Raw genomic sequence first — 21,527 nt, 5'->3', positions numbered from 1 at the left:
TAAACTGTTGCTCGAGACCCATCTCAACAACGTTTTCCCCTTCTAATGTAATGAATTAGTCTAAACTCTTGTTCTGAGTACCGCACTCTCTACAGCACTCTCGGAAGGCTGAGTGGAAAGTCCAAAGTAACAAACGACACCATAAAAAAGCAGATGGCACATTTGTAAAATCGCCCACAGAACGACTGCAACGTTGGAAGAAGTTCTTTAATAACTTGTACAATCATGACGCACCCCGAGGAGTACCAGCGGACCCACCGCCAATTGACCCGCCCGCGACACCTATGTTAGATGCAGCGCCTATAATTGCAGAAGTGAAAGCAGCCACTAGACCGCTTAAAAATGGCAAAGCTGCTGGACTGGATCTGGTCACTACAGAAGCGATCGAGGCTAATGGTGACATCCTGCACCAACGTCTTCCTCTATTCATCAAAACAATATGGCACACAGAACAAATACCAGCCATTTGGAAGAAAGCCATCATCGTGCCAATCTGCAAGAAAGGAGACAGACAAGATTGCAGTAATTATCGCGGTGTAAGTCTCCTTTCCATCGTCGGCAACGTATTCACGAAGATCATCCAATCAAGGTTACAAAAACACCGCGAAGAAACTAGCCGAAAAAAATAAGCAAGGTTCCGTCCTGGTCTTCAGGGCCGTTCCGACCCGGGGGTGCAGAGGGTGCGGGGCACCCGGGCGGCAAGCCTAGGGGGCGGCGCGAGCCGCCTTAAAAAAAAGGGAAAAATTAATTTATCATTAAATTAATATAATACATAAATATTATTCTAAATATTATCATTAAAATACTACTATTCTAATATTATTTGAATATATGTACTATTCTAAATATTATTAATTATATTTCAAATTCAAATTTTATATACACAACTTATTCAGGCCACAACAAGTGGCAAGTATAACAGTTTCTTGTTTTAACTCGTCTTAAGCTATTTTTCACGTCGGTCGCGAGGAAGATTTTACAGGAAAATACTCGTCTGTGGTCAAAGCATAGAAATGCACGCACCGGGATAATTTCTTTTATTTTAATTTTAAACGTGTAATCGTGTAAATCGCAACAGCTTAAAAAGTTTTTGTTTGATATCGTGGTTAGAGAGACAGTAAAAATTAAAGGTGAGTACATACATTAATTTGATTATATTTTGCTTTTGCGCGGTTAAATAAAATTTAAATAATATTTTGTTAAATTAAATTTATATTGTGTAACAAATTTATAACTTAAATAATAATACCAACATAATAACAATAGTAAAACATTTTTCTTTTTTTTATTAGTAAAATATAGTTTAATTAAAGATTAGCATAATCTTAATATTTTTTTGTTTTGATTAAAAATGTTGAAATTTTCAGACAAAATAAAAAATTTTGTAAAGTTTCCTTTCAAAAGTTGGTATTTTTCGAAAAACAAAGCTTAATTAATTTATGCTTCTTTAAATCTTCGAAAACAAAATTTTTTCGACGAATCATAACTTGGATTCATTTTTTTTTTTTTTTTGGTAGATGTCTGATAATCGAAAAAGGCTTTCTGGCGCACAGTACAGAAAAAGAAAGCGTGAAAAGGAAGAATTAGTTAAAAAGGCTAGTGGTTCACTCGAAACGTTTTTAATCTCAACAACATCACAGGAGGCACCATCAAGTTCCCAAGCTCGAGATGTAAATGTGACGGAGACCGAATTCATAGTGGTCAGTAGCGGGGAAAAAAAGGAGGACTCGTCGAATACCAAAACTACAATGGAAGCAGGTGTTTTATTAAAAGAACAAAGTCCTGAAGAAGTAAGTTTTGAAAATGAAAATCTTCATGTTCATGAGGATCCTAACTATTGGCCTGGTGTTTTATTGGATAAAATTAAATTAACTCTGATAGAGTTAGGGCCTACCCAACTGACAGAAGCTGATATAACGTTTCCTTTAAATAAATACAATAGAGGTTTCTCGTCTATTTATTATAAAAAAAAACTGTGTAATGGGGAAATAATTCCAAGAGTTTGGCTGGTGTATTCTAAATCAAAAGACTGTGTATATTGTTTTCCTTGCAAAATATTTAAAACTTTTTCTAGTGGTTTAGTTGAGGGTTATAATGATTGGAGACATTTAAGTCAGGTTATAGAACGACATGAAAAATCAAAAGGTCACATTTGTAATACAAAATCTTGGATTGATCTAAAACAATCAATTTCTTCTAAAACGACAACTGATTCACTAAATGAGAAATTAATAAACATGGAAAAAGATAGATGGGTTTCTGTTTTAAAAATTATAATTTATGTTGTTAAATTTTTAGCCGGTCAAAATTTGAGTTTTAGGGGTGAAAATAACAAGATATATGAGCAACAAAATGGAAACTTTTTAAAATTAATTGAAACAATTGCAAACTTTAATGATACGATATCCGATCATATTAACAGGATTAGAAAAACTCCATCAAATATGCCTCATTATTTAGGTGTTCATATTCAAAACGAACTAATTTCCCTTCTGGGAGAGAAAATAAGACATGAAATTATATCTATGTTAAAAGCTAGTAAATATTTTTCTATTATTTTAGATTCGACTCCTGATGTAAGTCACAAAGACCAACTTACTGTTGTAGTAAGGTTTGTTTTATTAAATAATAAATCAAAGCAAATAGAAATTAGGGAGCATTTTTTGGGATTCATTTCAATATCAGATTCGACAGGACAAGGCTTAACCAATGTTTTATTGGATTTTTTGGAGACTCACAACATTTGTTTAGGAGATTTAAGGGGGCAGGGTTACGATAATGGTGCGAATATGAAGGGTCGCAATAATGGTTTACAAAAAAAAATTCTTGAATTAAACCCTAGAGCTTTTTACGTGCCTTGTGCGGCCCATAGCTTAAATTTAGTTGTTAATGACGCTGCAAAAGCGTCTTTAGAAATTACAAATTTCTTTGCTATTGTGCAGGAACTTTACGTTTTCTTTTCTGCATCGACTAAACGTTGGCAAGTTTTAAAAGATGAAATCCCAACTTTATCATTAAAACCTTTTTCTAGTACTAGATGGGAAAGTAGAATAGATGCTTTGAAAGTTCTTAGATACAATTTGGCAAAAATATATGACGCTTTATTTGCACTTTATTCTGATAATAGCAGAGACCCTGAAACCAGAAATATGGCAAATTCATTACTCTTAAAAATCAAGTCGTTTAAATTTATTTGTTCTATTATTACATGGAATATTGTGTTAACAAAAATTAATATTGCAAGTAAAGTGATGCAGGAGTCAGATTCTACACTACCTAATATCGTTTTAATCTTGGAGCAGACGAAAACTTATTTATCTAATATTAGATCAAATGAAGGTTTTAATGATATTTTAGAAGAGGCCAAAAAAATTGCCGATGATATCGACTGTGACCCTTCGTTTCCTCCGATTAATATTGTGAGACCCCGAACAAAAAAGCGATTATTTGATTACGAGTGTGAAGACGAGGCACCTAAAGACCCGGCTGACCAATTCAAAATTAATTTTTACTTTGTAATATTGGACACCGCATTATCAAAATTGGAAGAAAGGTTCGAGCAAATAAAGCAGCATGATACATTGTTTAATTTTCTTAACAACCTATATAATTTCCTTCAAATGGATAAATCAATTAGATTTGCAAAATGTAAAGCTCTAGAGAATAGTTTATGTGATCCATGTAAAAATCAAAAAGATATTTTAGCTCAAGATTTATATGATGAAATTGACAATGTTGCACCCTATATTTCCTCTGAAATGAACGCATTGAATGTTATTAACTACCTATTCACAAATAACCTCATCTATCTATTTCCAAATTTAGTAATTTCTATACGAATTTTCTTAACATTACCTGTCACAGTAGCTAGTGGGGAAAGAAGCTTTTCCAAACTTAAAATAATAAAAAATTATCTACGATCCACAATGGGGCAAGAAAGGCTTTCAGACTTATCCATTATTAGTATTGAAAAAGAGCTGTCAGAAAATATAGATGTGTCTAACATTGTTAAGACATTTGCATTAAAAAAGGCTAGAAAAGCAAACTTTACTGTATAACTTATTAGTAGAAATAGTAGATATGTTAGCATCCTTGCCTGTATGTATGAATTATGTATTTATTTCTTTATTACATTACAAATAAGTTGTAACATTATATTCTATTAAATAAACTGTGTATATTTGTACAATTTTTTTAACTTAAATTTACTTTATCTTTTTTATTTGTAAATTTTTAACAACTTTGGGGAAAGGGGCGGCAAAATTATTCTCGCACCCGGGCGGCAGATACCCTAGGAACGGCCCTGCTGGTCTTGGTTGCTGCGATCAAATCTTTGCCCTTTGTCAGCTTATAAAAGAAAGGACCAGATGTGGCAACGGACTGTTGTCATATTCATTGACTTCAAATCTGCATTTGACTGCGTGCACTGGCCTGCGCTGTGGAGAGCACTGGAGAGTGAACATGTCCCACAAAAAGTCATCACACTCCTAAAGAAAGCCTACAAAGATTCCACCAGTCAACTGTAAATCTGATGGAAACTGTCTCAGGAGTTTACCATTCAGACAGGAGTTCTCCAGGGAGATGGGGCCTCTCCACTACTGTTTAATATTGTGGCGGATGCAATTGTGACGGAAAGGCCTTTGATGGGAAACGTGGTGTCCAGTTTGAGGATAATGCCACTTTTTAACTGATCTAATGTTCGCCGACGACAGCGCCGTTCTCGCTGACAACGATGCAATGGCCACAGACACGCTTTATGATACCGCCACTATCGCTCAGTCAATATGGTCTTAAAATAAATGTGGAATAAGACCAAAATGCTCACAACGGATGGATCGCGAGCTACTGTTTACCTCAATGGAGTCTAGATTGAGCAAGTACAAGCAGTTCAAATACCTTGGGTCACTGATCCAGGAGAGGAAAGTGTCATCGTCGAAAGAAACCCACGCCCGAATTGGACAGGCAGCCCATGCATTTGCCTCAGTCAAATGGTGTGCATGGAAGAAGAATAACCTCTCCACTGATGACCAAGATCCGCCTGTTTCCTACACTGATCATGCCAATCCTTCTCTATGGATCAGAAACTTGGACCCTGCTCAAGACAGATTTGGCCAAACTTGAGACCTTTCAAATGAGATGCTTGAGACAGATTCTTCGTATCTCTTTCGGGATCGCATTACCAACAACGCCATCCGGGCCAGATGCCTACAGCAACCAGCTGTTGAAACGCAAATTCAACAGCGACGGCTGAGATGGTTTGGCCATGTGTGCCGAATGGATACTAACCGAATACCCCACCAACTGCTCTTTCGACGGCGACCTACCCTGTGGAAAATCCAACGCACTGCACCTAAGTAAACGTGGACCAAACAAATTGAAAAAGGCTTCAAGAACCAACGGCTTGATCTGAAGCAGGTTAAAGTGGCAGCCATAAATCGAAGGCAACAAAGGCGCATTGTGCAGAAAGCTCGACTTCCTGCGGCATTTACAGCAGCATGCTGGTTGCGCTGACACCCCCAACCAAATGCTAGCTAGGGATCAAACAAGAAATAAAAAAACTCTTGTTAAAACCCACTTTTGAAATTAGTTGAAAGTGTTAAATAATTAGTTTAGCAACAAAGGAAATTCATTTCAGTTTGTTCGAAATTGTTCGAAAAACGAAAAAAATGCGAAGCGCTGTCGTTAGAAGATCGTGTTAAAGTTATCAAATAAAGGGAAAATGGTTTATCACAACGGCAATTAGCGACGAAGTTTAACTGTGGGAAAACGAAATTTATTTTACCGTAGACCTGCAGTATTTCCGTAAGAGTATGAAATATTGTGCAGGATACAATTAATCGGCTGATCTCATCGTTTGATAAAATTTAATTAATTTTTTTACGCTCATATACAGTACATGTGCGATAAGTAGTTTCTGTATCAACCTACCTTATTTCCACGATATTTTTAGAAAAATAATATTTAAGTAATTTTCGCACGCAAAATATTCAAAAAACAATAAACGCATTAATGCAAAAATCAGTTTTACAGGCATCCTTTTTCTCGATTCCGCCATTGTCATTGGGCAATCGCGGAATGTAAATCGTTTTATTATTAATTAATAATTTTAACACGTTGACTGCCACGTGACTTTTTAGGATTCTGTTGTAAAACGCCAACTTAATTTAATTATATTATATTATTAAAAACTCTAATCAGAGTATATAGTAATAATCAAATAGCATATAAAATGTGTTTTTCTTAAAATAAAGGTATTACGAATTATCTCGTAGTTGGCTTATGTAACAGAAAGCTCTTCGCTAAAGCCAAACTACGAGTTAATTCGTGCACAGACACGATTCGTCCTGTCACTTCGCTACAGCCAATCGGAGATGTGCGTCTAAATTCATTAGTAATAAATCGGATATAGAGGCGAGCACATCACATTTACGTCTTTTTTGAGAGTGTTATTTTTTATTTATTTTTATAATCAAATTATAAATATCCCAAAATGGATAAGAAAAGACCACTGACTAAAAAACAACTTGATTACTACACTAATCTAAGTGATTCAGAATCTGACAAAATTTTTGGTGAGGATGGGGGAGTTTATTTGGCAGCGAAATGGTCCTGTTACTGTATGTAAATGGAAAGACAAACGAGAAGTCCTTACCATTTCAAACATGCACGTTGTTGAAATGGTAGAGGTGTTCAATCGCAATGGAAAATGTTCGACGAAACCGAATATAATTCGAGATTATAATCATGGAACGTCTGGCATTGACGATCAGATCAAATGCTATCGTACTACACAGCTCTAAGAAAGACTATTAGATGGCTCAAAAAGGTTGCATTACATATTATAGAAATATATATACATAATGCACACAAACTCTTTCAAAAAGCAACTTCTTCTAAAATAAAACTTATGCTTCTCTATAAGCTAACTTATGCTTCTCTTTTTCTCTAAAATAAAACTTATGCTTCTCATTATGACGAATGCTTCTCTAAACTAAAAGTTTAGAGAAGCATTCGTCAAAGCGTTGATTGGAGAAGAGATTCAACCAGTTTCAAAAAAAATTAAATTGCAGAAGCTTCACTATTTACAGAGTATCCCATCTACTCAGAAAAAACAACATCCGACAAAGCCATGTCGAATTTGTACCAAAGCTAAAAAACGCCGAGAAACGCGTTATTTCTGTCCAATCTGTCTTGAGAAGCCAGCCCTTTGCGTAGAAGATTGTTTTAAAAATTATCACAAACTATAAAAATATCGTTTTGCTTTTGATTTTGAATAAACATTTTATAATATTTTCTGTTCGTTTAAATTTATATTTTTGTTTTATAAATTATCACAAACAATAAAAATATTGTTTTGCTTTTGATTTTGAATAAACTTTTTATGATTATATTTTCTGTTCATTAATTAATAAATGTTCTGTTCATGTAAGCCAAACTTGATTTTTTGTTCTTGCCCCTGAAGCTATCTATTCATATTTACACTGATATACTACGAATTACATCGTAGCTGCACAAATATGGCAAGGAAACAAACTACGATATAACTCGTAGGTGGCGTCCTAGGCAGAAACGGTAACTACGAGTCATCTCGTAGATGGCAGTCAACGTGTTAATATTAATAATCTTTCTTAGTAGTGATGGAGAGCAGTGGCGTGCCGTGACATTTGATGATAGGGAAGCTGTGTTTCTGTAAAAAACCGACTTACAGGGGCAATCAATCAATTGCGTGTCAGGGCACGTTCGTATTCGTTCGTTCGATAGCCAGTAAAAACCGTATACACCTATCCCTCGATTTACACGGAAGATAGGTTCCTGAGAAAAACGTGTAAATCGGATTTGTATCTTTTTGAATGTAAAACCGTGTAAATCGAAAAGTATGCAAAAAACGCATAATTTCGTTGTTTATTAATTATGAATTTTTTTCAATTTTTTAAAGGTACATAAATCAAACAAAAATATTGAAAGGCAGAGAAAAATATATATTCTTTTATTAATTAAATACAAAGTACAAAGGAACAAAAAATAAAATCTGAAAGATTCATAAAAATGTAATGTAATTGAGTAATGTAATGTAATGTAAAAAATGTAATTAAAAATAATGTAATCGTTTGTTACTTATAAATATGAAAAATTAAAATTTTCTGGTTTAAAACTATGTGCAATGAATGCAACTTCGTGCGTATGGGGGAGTACCCTATATCGGTTTATCGGTTACTATTTGACGGATTGAAATAAAACTGTCACCTAGTATCCTAAAACTGTCACCTAGTGTCCATAATTAAGGTGGATTGGAATATAGGTGTAGATTAGAGTTAAAAATTGTTCCTTTTGATCATAGCCAGTTTATTTTCTACATTTATTTTTTAAACCGTGTAAAAGCGAAAACGTGTAAAAGAAGTACCGTGTAAAACGAGGGATAGGTGTACTTCTTTAAATGTATTTTTAATATATTATCTGATGTACTTAATGAATAACAGAGGTAATTATATTGAACTTTCTTATTAGATTCAATAAATTCCCTATGCCCTCTAAATGCCAATTCTCGCTTTGAGAAAAAACACGTAACATCTCTTCATTTAGATATATCTATTAATCGTAATTATCTTGTTATAATTTTCAATATTTATTTTATATTGTCTATCAATGTTAAATTCTATTCGGCTTTGATTTCCAAATTGCTTCAATTTTACGAAAGAATCGTCATTCGTCATAAATTTTATCGTCAAAATGTCGAAATTTTTTGTCGACGTATTTATATTTAATTTAGGCATTGGTCTTTCTCTTTTATTAATGTTTTCTTTTTCATTATACAGTCTTGAGCCTAAACTTTTTTAAAATAAATTTTTTAATCACTAGCCACGATATAAGGGCTAAAATTAAAATTATTAAAAAAAACTTACTCGGTAAAACAAAATGTGTGACGAATATACGTATCTAGTACAAAAAATTCTTCAACTGTACGAATATACTTTAAAAGAAACTTATAATTAAATATAACTTTGTGAAGAAACGTACATAAAAATAACAAAATATTCTTTACTTTTTAAATCTTAAAACAATCCACTTAGTGAAACAGCTCCCTACGAGTCTAATGAATGGAATCAGAGACGTCCTGGTAGGTGTGCGGCGCGTGCAGGCACGCGGGCTGCCAAATCCCGAGGGTGCCGATACCGGTCAATGTCAAATGCCTCTTTTGTCGCATCGCTAGTATATCTCAAAGGACGCGACAGGGTTGTTGTAGATTTTAAACGTTTCTCACCATAGATGTAAATATGTTAAACTTAATAGTCATTTGTTTTCTAACTACTGTAATTCGCTTTAGTACCAGGTGTACAGTATACGGAAATCAGTTCCCCACTGTACTGAGCTAGTAATTGATTCGGTCAAGCTTTTGTTTAAGTAAAATTCTGGCTCTTTCAGCAGGGTTTCATTTATGTCCCCATTCCCTAATCTTTTAATTATTTAACTACTTCTTAGTAGAAATAAGTCGAAACCAGTTACTTTGTACCTGAATATCTGTAGTCTTGGGAAAACATTAGAAAGACAAATTTTTATGACAATGGATACATAAATCGTAAATTTAAGGAAAATAAATTGTAGAGCTTTTTTTGTACCATTGTATGTCTCATTCATTAAATTTGGTTGTAAATGATGCTGCCAAAGTAACAGTTAATTTTTTAACACTGTACCAGAATTACACGTTTTTTCTGCATCTCCTTACAGATAGGACATACTAAATCGTAATATCACCGGTTTAACATCGAAATCCGTAAGTAATATAAGATGGGAGAGCGGAATAAACGCAGAATAAATATATCAAATATTTTAATGGATTTTTTAAAACTCCTGTCAACTATACAGAACTATCACAAAAACGTGCCAGTAAACTTCTATCGGTTGGGTTAAGTTATAAATCTAGTCTAGAGTGGGCGACCTGTTTTATAACACGGGCCAGAATAAATTTTACGTTTTTTCCGCTGGCCGTAGTAGTTAATTGACGCCTTCTTGTGACTTGTAATTTTTTAAGTCTGCAAATATGAAATAAATAAATAAAAAGTTAATTATACATTTATTTCTCTTATCGTTTTCGAAAATTACAAAGAATTGGAAAAATAACTATTAATTAGTTATTTTTCCAATTTAATAATCTATTAAAGATCTCGCGGGCCGGATAGAAACTTTTCGCGAGCCGTAGCTGGCCCGCGGGCCGGGGGTTGCCCGCCGTTGATCTAGTCTGCTCGTGATTCGCATAATCGGGCGAGGGCGGCCGAATATCTAGCAAGTAGGCGGCTAACAGCCCACAACCGGTCCGGGATATAAAATTAGAAGCTTTATGTGTGAAGGAAGCATCCACCGGCTAAACCGGGTGTCGTTGGTGCTCTGTAAACCGCATGTGACAATGCCTATATAATCTGGCTGATTGAAAACTGACCCGGTTTCCACATTCCTTCCGCCACTGAATTATTCGAATATACAATAGCAATCTTATCGTTTTTTCCACATGTAGTATAGAATGCAGTTATAATAAAATGTTAATTTTAATTAATGAAAAGTACGTTAAAATACGAAAATTTATATTTTATAAAATACAAGAGAAGGTCATTGGAAGGTAGAAGCAGCGCTTCCATCGCTTCCAACGACGGCACGCCACTGGAGAGATACGACGCGCTTGTATATCGAAGACGTAATACACGTAACTGAGAAGCGAATGAAAAGAATTACGATAAATCAATTAAGTCGGAAAAAAGAAAGTGTGCATTATAATCGAGAAAATGCGAGTACTGTATTAATCTTTAAAATATTAGTATTAAATCTGTCTTATAAAATCACGGCGACTCATGTAAATCGAGTTATTTAATAAGAATAGTGTACAATAGCGAGGCTGAAGCCGAAGTTTTCAACGCGAAAACGTGTACGTCGGACGTTCGGCGCCGCTTTCCTGTAAGCCTAGAAGTTCGACAATGGCGTTTGGAATGTCGAGCACGATTCCACTGACTTTTTAAACACCATTGTCAAACTTCTAGGCTTACAGGAAAGCGGAGTCGAACGTCCGACGTTTTCGCGTTGAAAACTTCGGCCTCAACCTCCTATTACCAATATAGCTCTATCGTTAAAAAATTCGCTTATATTTGCTCACTTCGAGTTTTGCTTACTAGAAATGGCTAAAAAGTGGGCAAAATACGTACCGGAAATACGTTATTATAGCACCACTTGTATTGGACGTCCACCCGTGTAAATTATCACTTTTTGAAGGAACCGTGGGTGGTCACCATAGACAGGTTTTACTGTAACTTTAAAATTATCTAACACCTGTAGAACCGTGCCGACATCTGGAAAGCGGTGGAAACGCCGCAATCCACCTTCCAATGACCTTCCCTTGTATTTTCTAAAAATATAAATTTTCATATTTTAACGTACTTTGAATTAATTAAAATGAATATTTTATTATAACTGCATTATGTATCTTTTACAAATTTCTATACTACATGTGAAAAAAACGAGAAGATTGCTATTGTATATTCGAATGTCAGTGGCGGAATGGAAGCGCTTCGGAGACAGCTTTCACGGCGAGAATAAACTGAATGGCGTAAAGCAGCCAGAGGGCATTGGCGCATGCGCTTTACACAGCACCAACCTCAGCCGGTTTAGCTGGTGGAAACTACACACGTGTAACGCTTCCAACGATTCTATCCCTTAGCCACTGGGTAGGGAGCTATCTGACTAAGTGAATTGTTTAAGATTTAAAAAATAAAGAGTATTCAATGTTATTTTTATTTACATTTTTGTACATTTGTACATTATGTACGTTTTATTGCAAAGTTATATTTAATTACAGTATAATTAAAAGAAAATTATAATTATATTGACAGATTTTCAGACATAAAATCTTTAGAATTTTTATCACTTTAAATGTTTTTCATAATATTAAAATTATTAACAATTTTTCCAAGCGTGCTCTAATTCTTTAAATTAAGTAAATTTTATGGGAACTTTTTGATTTATCTAAATTACGTAGCGAATCGCAATATTTATATTCGTGTCCGGACTATATTGACAAGTAACTCTTAGACATAAAACATATTAAAATTAACGTCGATCCGAACAAAGACGTACTAAAAGAATTATACGATTTAATATCATTAATTTTTATGGTACCATTTACGAGTGGGTCTGCTGAGTGCAGTTTTTTGACCACGAAGCAAATTTATACATTGGCCAGGAACACTCGGTCGTCGCTAGCGTTGCTTTCGATAGAAAAAGTGCTTTTAAATACGTTGATGGAGTCGACGACCGGCGACTTTTATGATAAAGTAATTAACGACTTTGCGGAAAAAATCGACGAATAGAGTTAGTTTATAAAAAATTAAAAAACCAAGTTTTTCTATCATTGCTTGTATCATATCAATTTGTATTATGTATGTATTATTTGTATTTTAGAACTAAAATACATAAATTGTTTATTTTGTCATTTCCAGTATTTGTTTAAAACTTTTATGGAAATGTCATGTACCGGACGGGTCTGACCCGTCACGAAAGACGCGAAAAAACGGTTAATTTAGAGAAAAATTTATTAGTTTAAAAAAAACATAAGTAAAAGTCGTTTGTAGTCGGACACCCATTGTTTATATCAAACTCCAGGCAGAAACCATAAATCGCGGAAGGAAGTCGTCCTATGATCGGTGGAAGATCGAATTCGTTTTCGATTTTGACTTTTCTCGCGCTCCAGGTAAGAGTCTCGTTAAGTTTAGTAACCAGGGACCAACCACTCCGGAAGCGTGATTGAGAGAGGAACGACCAATCAAAATGGATGAAAGAAAGAACGGAGATTGATATAATCTCCGACAATCGAGGACACCTGGCACTCGGTTAACGTTCCGAATAACCAAAACGCCGTGTGTCAACGCGCAAAAAAAAAAATAAAAAAACAGTTTCTCGTCTATTGTGCCAACCCGTAACCCGTGCCACTTCGGACTTAGACCGTGTCCCCGACTCCAACGGACGAAGTCTCCCCGTGCCTTACAGACTTGTCGACGCCACTATCCCGGGGCCATCTTCGATCGACCATCGAAGAACCACATCGACGCTCGGGACGTCCGAACGGCTGATTGTCCTAAAGCAAACTATTTTGTACATAGTATATGTTTATTTTATGTTAAAATAAACAATTTTTGTCAGATACTTGTCGTCTTTGTCTCTACAGCCACCACCCATGTACTAATGGACCCTAGACCATTACTGACGCGCAATTAACTGATTGCCCCTGGAAGTCGGCTTCTTACAGAAACACAGCTTCCCTATCATCAAATGTCACGGCACGCCACTGCTAACACCTGTAGAACTGAAAGCAAACTGAAACTGTGGTAGTAGTATCTTAACATGTAAACTACATCCAATGTTAATACTTCTAAGAAGATTTTAAGCGACAACGAGCAATTATTTATTGTGACATCGTCACAATGCAAAACTGTAATTTTTAATTTAATTTAAAATATATGCTTTATATTTCAAGTTAGTAGTGGTTTGCCCCTGTATGTCATACTTTTCCGTTAACAATGAAGTCGTGCCGGTCATCTATCTAACACCTTTCGAGAGGAAATATTTGAATAGAAATAACGTAACTTTCGGTTTTCATCGGAAGTTCCTAAATAGTTAATCGGGGCCACCTGCTCCTAAGATTGCGAAATTTAGTTTCGACTTCCATCTACATAACTCCAATCCTGCGATTAAGAGGACAGCTGGACTGATGACATTGGGAATTTATAGGTGAACAATTTTTTCAAACTGCAGTTCAATTATCATTTAAACAAAGCAAATTTTTCTATGTAAATCTAACATAACGTATAAGAAAGTTCGTTAAGTAAAATAATTGACAACTTATTTGCTTTATGCTTTTCTCTTACATAGATACATGTGATTACATACATGTGATTAAAATTACGAGAAGTCTAATTTCACAGAAAAGTTTTCTATGTGTATTATTGCTTAAAAAATATATTATTTAAATCGAAACAAATAAACATTTTGTATAATCAACAACTATATATTTCTTTATGGTTCGGTTTTTTTACTTTTTAAAAAAACACCTCTTAAGAAACTTCTTAAAAAATGTTTAAAAATTAAAAAACTTCTTAAAAAATTAAAACACTTCAATGGTTAAGACAGAAGATAACCGTTATTTTTTTAAACTATAACCGCATTTCATCAGAGACAAAACCACCAAGGTTTACAAATGTTAGCCTTTATTACATTACAATGCATTTCAAATGCAAATTTTGTTTCACTTACACTCCTCTTAAGGTAATACACAACTAAATTTAGGGAAAACATACAGATGTAATTTTCGCAATATTTTTGTAACAACATTCAAATGATTTACATCATAACGAACTGACCTCTTTTGCTGAAAAATACAGCGCTCCACTTTATCGATATCCTACGCTCGAGGCGTCGTCCTAACCGTTTCTTCTTTGTCTTTTTATTCGTTTTCGCGCTATTTCGCCCTTACCACATTGCCCACGCGTCATCTATCTCCATTCCATTATTTAGACTAATGGTGCTACGTACACTTACAGTCGCGAAATGTTTCTTGAACTTTCGTAAATACTTATCTTTTTCTTTGTGAATTAGTTTTAAATTATTACTATTAATTACACATCCGTATTTATTGCAATACAATTAATGTAATTTCCGAAATTGATAAAGCAGTAAATAAAATTAAACAAGGGGATAAAAGAACTTTAAAACACCAAATAAAAAGTGACATTAAAAAAATGTGAGATAATGTTAACAGAAAGAGGGGGGATTATTCAGAAAAGTGTATAATATTGAAAAAATATCGAAAGAAAAATAGTTTAAATCTAATCAAAGCAAATAAGGCAGACCAACTGTTAATGAAGAATGAGGAAAAAAATGATCTGAACTCGTTTTAACAGATGATTTTATAAAACTAACCGTAGATCCAAAAGTGGAAATAAAAAATGAATGAAAAAAAAAGATCACAAAATTTTATAAACAGAAAAAAGTTACATCAAGAGAGAAGAAACAAATCCTCAACTTTAATAACATTAGAAGACTACATCTTAAAATTAGACAAGAAGCATACAAAGCAGATGATATATGAAGACCATTAGTGGATTTTAAACGTACAATATTACCAATTTAGAATGATTTATTAAAAATAGTCCCTCTATTAAAATTATTCAATAAAAAACACTGATGAGTTATGAAGAAAAATGCAAATAAAAACGAAGTCAAGGTATAGGTTATTAAAACAAGTTCTGTACTGTCGTGGCGGATAGTATGGTAAGGTAGGAAAGCCCTGCCTTACCGTACTATCCGCCACGACGTAGAACTGCGGCTCCCATACATTTTGCAAAACCTACATTTCGGCTCCCATTGAACTCTTGCTTGCCCACCTCTGTCCTATAACAATTTAAAAAAATAATTTTGTAACGCATTATCTAAGATATGGAGCAAAACATCTAAAGCAGAAGATATAAAAAAAAAAAAGTGAATTAATAAACACATTTATATTAAACAATTATCGAAGTAGATTATTAAATAAACTAGCAAGTAGGCCCGGCGTTGCTCGGGCAAAAGTAACGATAGCGAAGATTAAGATTATTACGTTATAGTCAAAAAAGAAACAGAGTAATTTCATCAACAAACTAAATATTTCTAAATAAAGGTCGAATTTAAAAATCGAATGTTCTAATAGTGTTCGATTTTCACGACGTCTTCTGATTATATCGTTCGATTTTCATCGAATTTTCTAAAGGAGAAAGGTCGAGAAAAATCGAACTAATGTGTTTAAATTTGAAAATCGAATATGTTCTAACATATTACTCTCTTTTCTTTTTTTTCCATTAGCGCCCGTAAATCTTGCACGTCGCTTTATCTTGTTCTCCATTGTTACTTAACAGTTCCACTGTTGACACTTCCACTGTTACTTAACACTATCAGGTGTGAACACCTCAGGTACTTAGGCATCACTCTGGATTTCAAACTTTCTTGGGCTCCGCATATTGAGCATATCTCTAGCCGCACGGGCCTTATTTTCCAGGCGTTTGCTCAGGTGGCCAGGAGAGACTGGGGCCTCTCTCCTGAGGCCCTCTCGAATATATATGACGGTATCTTTATCCCAATCGCTACCTATGAGTGTGGCACATGGGGTAGCGCCGTCTCGAAGGTTCACATCAGAAGAAAACTGGTTTCCGCACAGAAGCGAGCTCTTCTGTTATTAACTAAGGCCTATCGCACCACTAGTAATGTTAGCCTACAAGCGATCGCACGAAAGTTACCCATAGACATTGAGATCTCTATGAAAACGAAGATGCAACAAGCCAAATTGGGAACGAATATTCAGATAGGCGACATCACAATTGAATCTGCGAATATTGAAAGGCCTCATTCATTCGCTGATACCATTACCCCCACTTACAACTTCTCAAGTAGCTGGAATAACCTTAACAATGCCAGTATCCAAATATACACCGATGGCTCGGGTATTGACGGTGGTGTAGGTTGCGCTTATGTTGTTTATGACAACAGTGAGGAAATTCACAACCAAAAATTCAGACTACATCCGCAATGCAATGTATTCCAAGCGGAGCTTCTGGCAATCAGCAAGGCCACGAACTGGATTAACAACACCTACTCGAATTTCAAGATCGACATCTACACTGACTCGTTATCTGCCCTTAACATGATCTACAGCATCAAGCTCCATCCACTTGCGGTGGAGATACGGAACAACATCAGCGTATCCAATAATAACATTCAAATATTCTGGGTCAGATCACATCAGGGTATGGAGGGGAATGAGCGGGCGGACGCCCTTGCAAAAGAAGCTGCCCTCGACCCAAACATCTCTTACGACTACGGCAAAATCAGCCAAGGGACTCTTAAACGGCTTCTGCGGGAGGAGGCCATAGATGCATGGCAATCTCACTGAAACGAACTTGGCACCACATCATTAAGCAATTCTTTCCTGACCTCCGGCAACACAACAAAATAAAGTGGTTTACCCCTGACCACTATACTACTCAATTTTTGAGTAACCACGGGAAATTTGCTCACTACTTGGCGAGGTTTGTCAATAGAACGTCTGACGAGTGCTCCACCTGTGGGGTTAGAGACGGAGCTAACCATTACCTATACGACTGTACTATAACTGCCAAAGAGAGAACTGAAATGAGTCTTCTCCTGAACGAAATTAACATAGACTGGCCCTGCGACCTTACCGACATTTGGAAAAGTCAAGAGATCTTCCATGCTTTCAAAAGGCTCGCAAAAAAAGACGATTCTTACTAACAATCAGCTGCTCCAAGATGGGGCAGTTGGGGGACCAAATAGCTCCTGAGGGACTGCGTTTTCGGGTTTTCCTCTCCCTGCTGGGCGGCAATGCCGCCCTTCTCCTTAGGTACAGGGGATGTCATCTTGATCTTTCTTCACGCGATACAAGCTGTAACGCGGTGATTTCGTGAGGCTGTTTTATTTTATTCTTTTATCCACTCTATATTTTCATCTTGTCTCTTCAATGTAGCATTCTGTAGCGCCAATTATATTGTTTCCTACGCCCTGGTTGTGCCACTGGCAGGTACAGGGCATGTAAAATAAATCTTTACGTCAATAAACCAAAAATACAATACAATACAATACTATCATTGTTACTAAACACTTTAGAACAGATTTGGTATTCTGAGTACCTAATTTCAACTTTTAACTCCTAACCGTTTTAGCGAAAATTAAGATTATTACATTATAGTAAACCTTATAGTTACGTAAAACTTCGATTGTTGACACGTTCATTCTTACTTAACACTTCCATTGTTACCTAACACTTCCATTGTTGATAAAAGTGTTAAGCCTTAATCCTGTCCCTCTCCCCCGTAAGGAGGAATTTTGAAAAATTCCTTCTTAGTGTGCGTTCTCGTGACGTACCCTATCTGTGTACCAAATTTCAACTTTTAACTCCTAATCGTTTGGGCCCACCGCTGATTATTATTATTATGTTGAATTAAGTGAGATATACTCGGTTAACACCGGTGGCTGTGTACTATGCCGACCAAAGTCAAGGCATAGTAACCAAAACAAAATTAAAGAAGTGTATCAGTGTGTATGTCTGTATTCAGGAATTTTCTCACAATATGACATGTATTCAATATAGTGGTATTCTGTAGTGTGATGTATGTGCTTCTATTCAATTGTAATGTGCCCAGGCTTTTGTGTAGTGTGTGTGGTATGACACCTGTAGAGGAGAGAACAACAGGTACAATAAGCACCCATCCATCCTCCACAGATGCCTTATTTCCTGGGCGAGATCTGTGTACTTGCTAATTTTTTCAGTGCATGCGTTTTGTATATTGTGAGTGTTTGGAATGGATATGTCTATAATGTATGTGATTTTATTGTGTTTGTCAATGAGTGTGATGTCTGGTCTGTTGTGGTAAATTGTTTTATCTGTGATTATGGCTCTGTCGTAGTACATTTTGTGTGTGTTGTTTTTCAATACTGTCTGTGGAATGTATTTGTAGTATGGTTCGTGGATGTCTACTAATTTGTGTTTCTTTGCAAGCTCTTGGAGTATTATATTTGCTACTTGATTATGTCTGTGTAAATAATCTGTCTGTGCCAAGAGCTTGCAACCAGAGGTGATGTGTTGTATAGTTTCTGGCATGATGTGACATTTTCTGCATGTGTCATTTGTGAGTGTTGCATCTTTGAGTATGTGTTTTCTGTAGTTTTTAGTATTTATGACCTGATCCTGTATGGCGATCATGAATCCTTCCGTCTCTCCAAAGAGGAATCCCCGAGCCAACCAGCTGTTTGACGCAGTTTTGTCAACAAAATCCTGGGCCAGATCATAAGGATGCCTGCCATGGAGTGCCTTTCGAGCCCACGATTGCTTAATGGTGTCTATGCTTTTTATATGTTGTGTTGTGTCCATATGATGTGAGTGTAAGTTTAATGGTGTGTTATTTGAGTCTGCTAGAGTTACTGCTTTATGTAATTGTGATGTTTCTTGTGTAATGTAGAAAAACACTCGCAGTGACTGTATTTGTTTGTAGTGAAGGTTAACTATGTCAATCAGGCCACGTCCGCCATCTTTACGTGGAAGGGTTAATCTTTCTGTGGCAGATTTAGGATGATGTTGTTTATGGTTAGTAAGTGTTGTTCTTGTTTTCCTTTGGAGTTGCTCGAGATCTGTGTGAGTCCAATGTATAACTCCAAAAGAATATGTAAGTACTGAAATGACATATGTGTTTATTGCTTTAACCGTGTGTTCTGCATTTAACTGTGATCTGAGAATAGCATTTAACCTACTTTGGTATTCTTTAATTAATCTTTGCTTTATTTGTGTATGTTCTGTTAGTTTGGCCTGTTGGAATCCTAAATACTTGTAGAACTCGCCCTCTTCCATGGATTCAATAACGTCTCCATTTCCAAGTGCAAAATCTTCTTTCTTCAGGATTCCTTTTTCTATGTGAAGTATTTTGCATTTATCTAGGCCAAATTCCATTTGTATGTCCTTGGTGTATGAATGTGTGATTTGTAGGAGTTGATGAAGTTGTTTTTGTGTGGATGCATAAAGTTTTATGTCATCCATGTACATGAGATGTGACAGTGTATACTGTGTTGTTTTTTCATGCCTGATATTGTAGCCATATTGTGTGTTGTTTAACATGTTGGATAATGGGTTCAAGGCTAGGCAGAACCAGAGAGGACTCAAGGAATCTCCTTGAATAATTCCTCGCCTAATAAAAATTTGGTTTGATTGTATGGAAGTGTTATGAACCCCGAGATGTAGTGTTGTTCTCCAGTGCTGCATAGTGTGTTAGAAAAATGTAATGAGTGATGGATGTATTTTGTACATGTGTAGAATATGTAGCAGCCAACTGTGTGGAACACTGTCGAATGCTTTTCTGTAGTCGATATATGCCATGTGTATGTTTCTGTGTTGTTTGTGTGCTTGCCGTAGAATGATTGAATCTATGAGTAACTGTTCTTTGCATCCCCTGTGATTTCTACGGCAACCTTTTTGTTGTTCCGTAAGAATGTCGTGTTCTTCAATATGTTTGTATATTTCGTTTGCGATACAGGATGTCAATAATTTGTAGAGTGTTGGAAGACATGTAATTGGTCTGTATTGTGTGGGGTATGTGGTATTGTTGTTTTTAGGTTTCATGTAGGTGATGCCCTGAGTAAAAAATTTTGGCATGTCTTGTGGATTGATGATGATGTGTGTTAGGTGTTTAGCTACTTCCTGGTGCAGTGATGTAAACTTTTTGTACCAGAAATTGTGAATGTTGTCTACACCAGGTGTCTTCCAGTTGTGTGTTCTGTTAACAGTGTATTGGAAATCATGTATGTTTATTTCAGCACAGGGCATAGTTGGTATGTTGTGCAAGTTTCTGTTCTCCTCCTCGATCCAGCCTGCATTAGCATTGTGCGTGACAGCACTGGACCAAAGAGAAGACCAATATGTTGTGAGTTCTTCTTCTGTTGGTGTGCCACTGTGCTGTGTATCAGTGTTTGCTTTGTTATTAATTTGTCTGAAAAAGAGTTTTTCATTGTTTGTAAATAGTTTATTTTGTTGTTTTTGTGGTGTACATGTTTTGTATCGTTTGAGTCTACGTGCTTTGGCAGCAAGTTTTTGTTTTAGTGTATCAATGTATTCTGTAATGCGTGTGTTGTGATGTTCATGTTTTGTGTGTGTTTTTATTTTCTTGAAAATGTTTTTGAGCTGTTTCCTTAATTTGGGTGTTATGTTGTTTTTAGTGTATTGTGTCAGCCTGCCCAATTACTGTCTAATGTCATTTATTTGTGTTTCTATTCTTCTCTGCCAGGCAGACTTGTGACAGAATTGTGTTTTCTGTGTATTTGTCTGTGATTGTACTTTCAGTCCGTGATGTGTCACTACTGTGACTGCCCCAGCATAAACTAATGTATGAATGTCTGAGAGTGTAGAAATTGAATGAATGTAGTGTGGTAGTAAGTGAGTGTTTACATAATTTAGTGTTTTTCCTACTTCCTTTGACGTGTTGATTTTTGATATTCGTGGTCTTTGTGTGGGATCTGTACCTGTATATTTAGTGAGTGTTTCCTGAAATATAACTGAGAGCGTATTAACTAGATCTATGTCTATGTTATCAGTGATGGATGAGGAAGTGTCTGTAGTATTGTTAATGGTAATTGTTGTATGTGTGTTATTATCAATGCTTGTTGCTGGATTATCCTGACAGGTTACATCAGGGGTCCCCAACCCTATGCCCACGGGCACCATAGCGCCCGCCGATCGTTTTATGTGTGCCCGCCGCTGTGCGACCACACATAAAAATAAAAATATTTCAGTTTTCAGTAAAATGCTATGTAAAAGTTTTCTCATTTTTAATGATTAACCGCACAAAAGTAGATATGGCATCCAACACAGATAAAAGCACAAAGCGAAACGCGACCGATCTCTTTTTCCCCTCGCGCCAAATCTTGCCAACCAAATTTCCATACCTAAAATGAAATGAATCAGT

At 35.7% G+C, this 21,527-nt stretch overlaps 2 protein-coding genes across 3 annotated transcripts; both read left to right on the top strand.

Annotated features, from left to right (window-relative positions):
* The first annotated feature begins 712 nt into the window (after nucleotides 1-712).
* Nucleotides 713-4,170, top strand: LOC136973056 (zinc finger MYM-type protein 1-like). 2 transcript variants are annotated; one of them, XM_067267744.1, is made up of 2 exons: nucleotides 713-1,130; nucleotides 1,518-4,170. In XM_067267744.1, the coding sequence occupies exon 2, from the start codon at nucleotides 1,518-1,520 to the stop codon at nucleotides 4,056-4,058; it is 2,541 nt and encodes an 846-aa protein (XP_067123845.1). In that variant the 5' UTR covers nucleotides 713-1,130; the 3' UTR covers nucleotides 4,059-4,170. The 2 variants fall into 2 exon arrangements, with proteins under 2 accessions (XP_067123845.1, XP_067123844.1); XM_067267743.1 differs by lacking the exon at nucleotides 713-1,130 and adding an exon at nucleotides 1,274-1,403.
* Nucleotides 4,171-16,333: 12,163 nt separating this feature from the next.
* Nucleotides 16,334-16,954, top strand: LOC136973063 (ribonuclease H-like). Its single transcript, XM_067267750.1, has one exon. The coding sequence runs from the start codon at nucleotides 16,334-16,336 to the stop codon at nucleotides 16,952-16,954; it is 621 nt and encodes a 206-aa protein (XP_067123851.1).
* The last annotated feature ends 4,573 nt before the right edge of the window (nucleotides 16,955-21,527 follow it).

Source organism: Centruroides vittatus, unplaced genomic scaffold, assembly GCF_030686945.1.
Source record: "Centruroides vittatus isolate TY-2023 unplaced genomic scaffold, ASM3068694v2 contig_3078, whole genome shotgun sequence".
Taxonomy (NCBI): Eukaryota; Metazoa; Arthropoda; class Arachnida; order Scorpiones; family Buthidae; genus Centruroides; species Centruroides vittatus.
This window is presented reverse-complemented; position numbering and strand designations above follow the sequence as displayed.

Excerpts from the sequence above, each read along its gene's own strand:
- LOC136973056 (XM_067267744.1), top strand. The coding sequence starts at position 1,518 with ATGTCTGATAATCGAAAAAGGCTTTCTGGCGCACAGTACAGAAAAAGA.
- LOC136973063 (XM_067267750.1), top strand. The coding sequence starts at position 16,334 with ATGCAACAAGCCAAATTGGGAACGAATATTCAGATAGGCGACATCACA.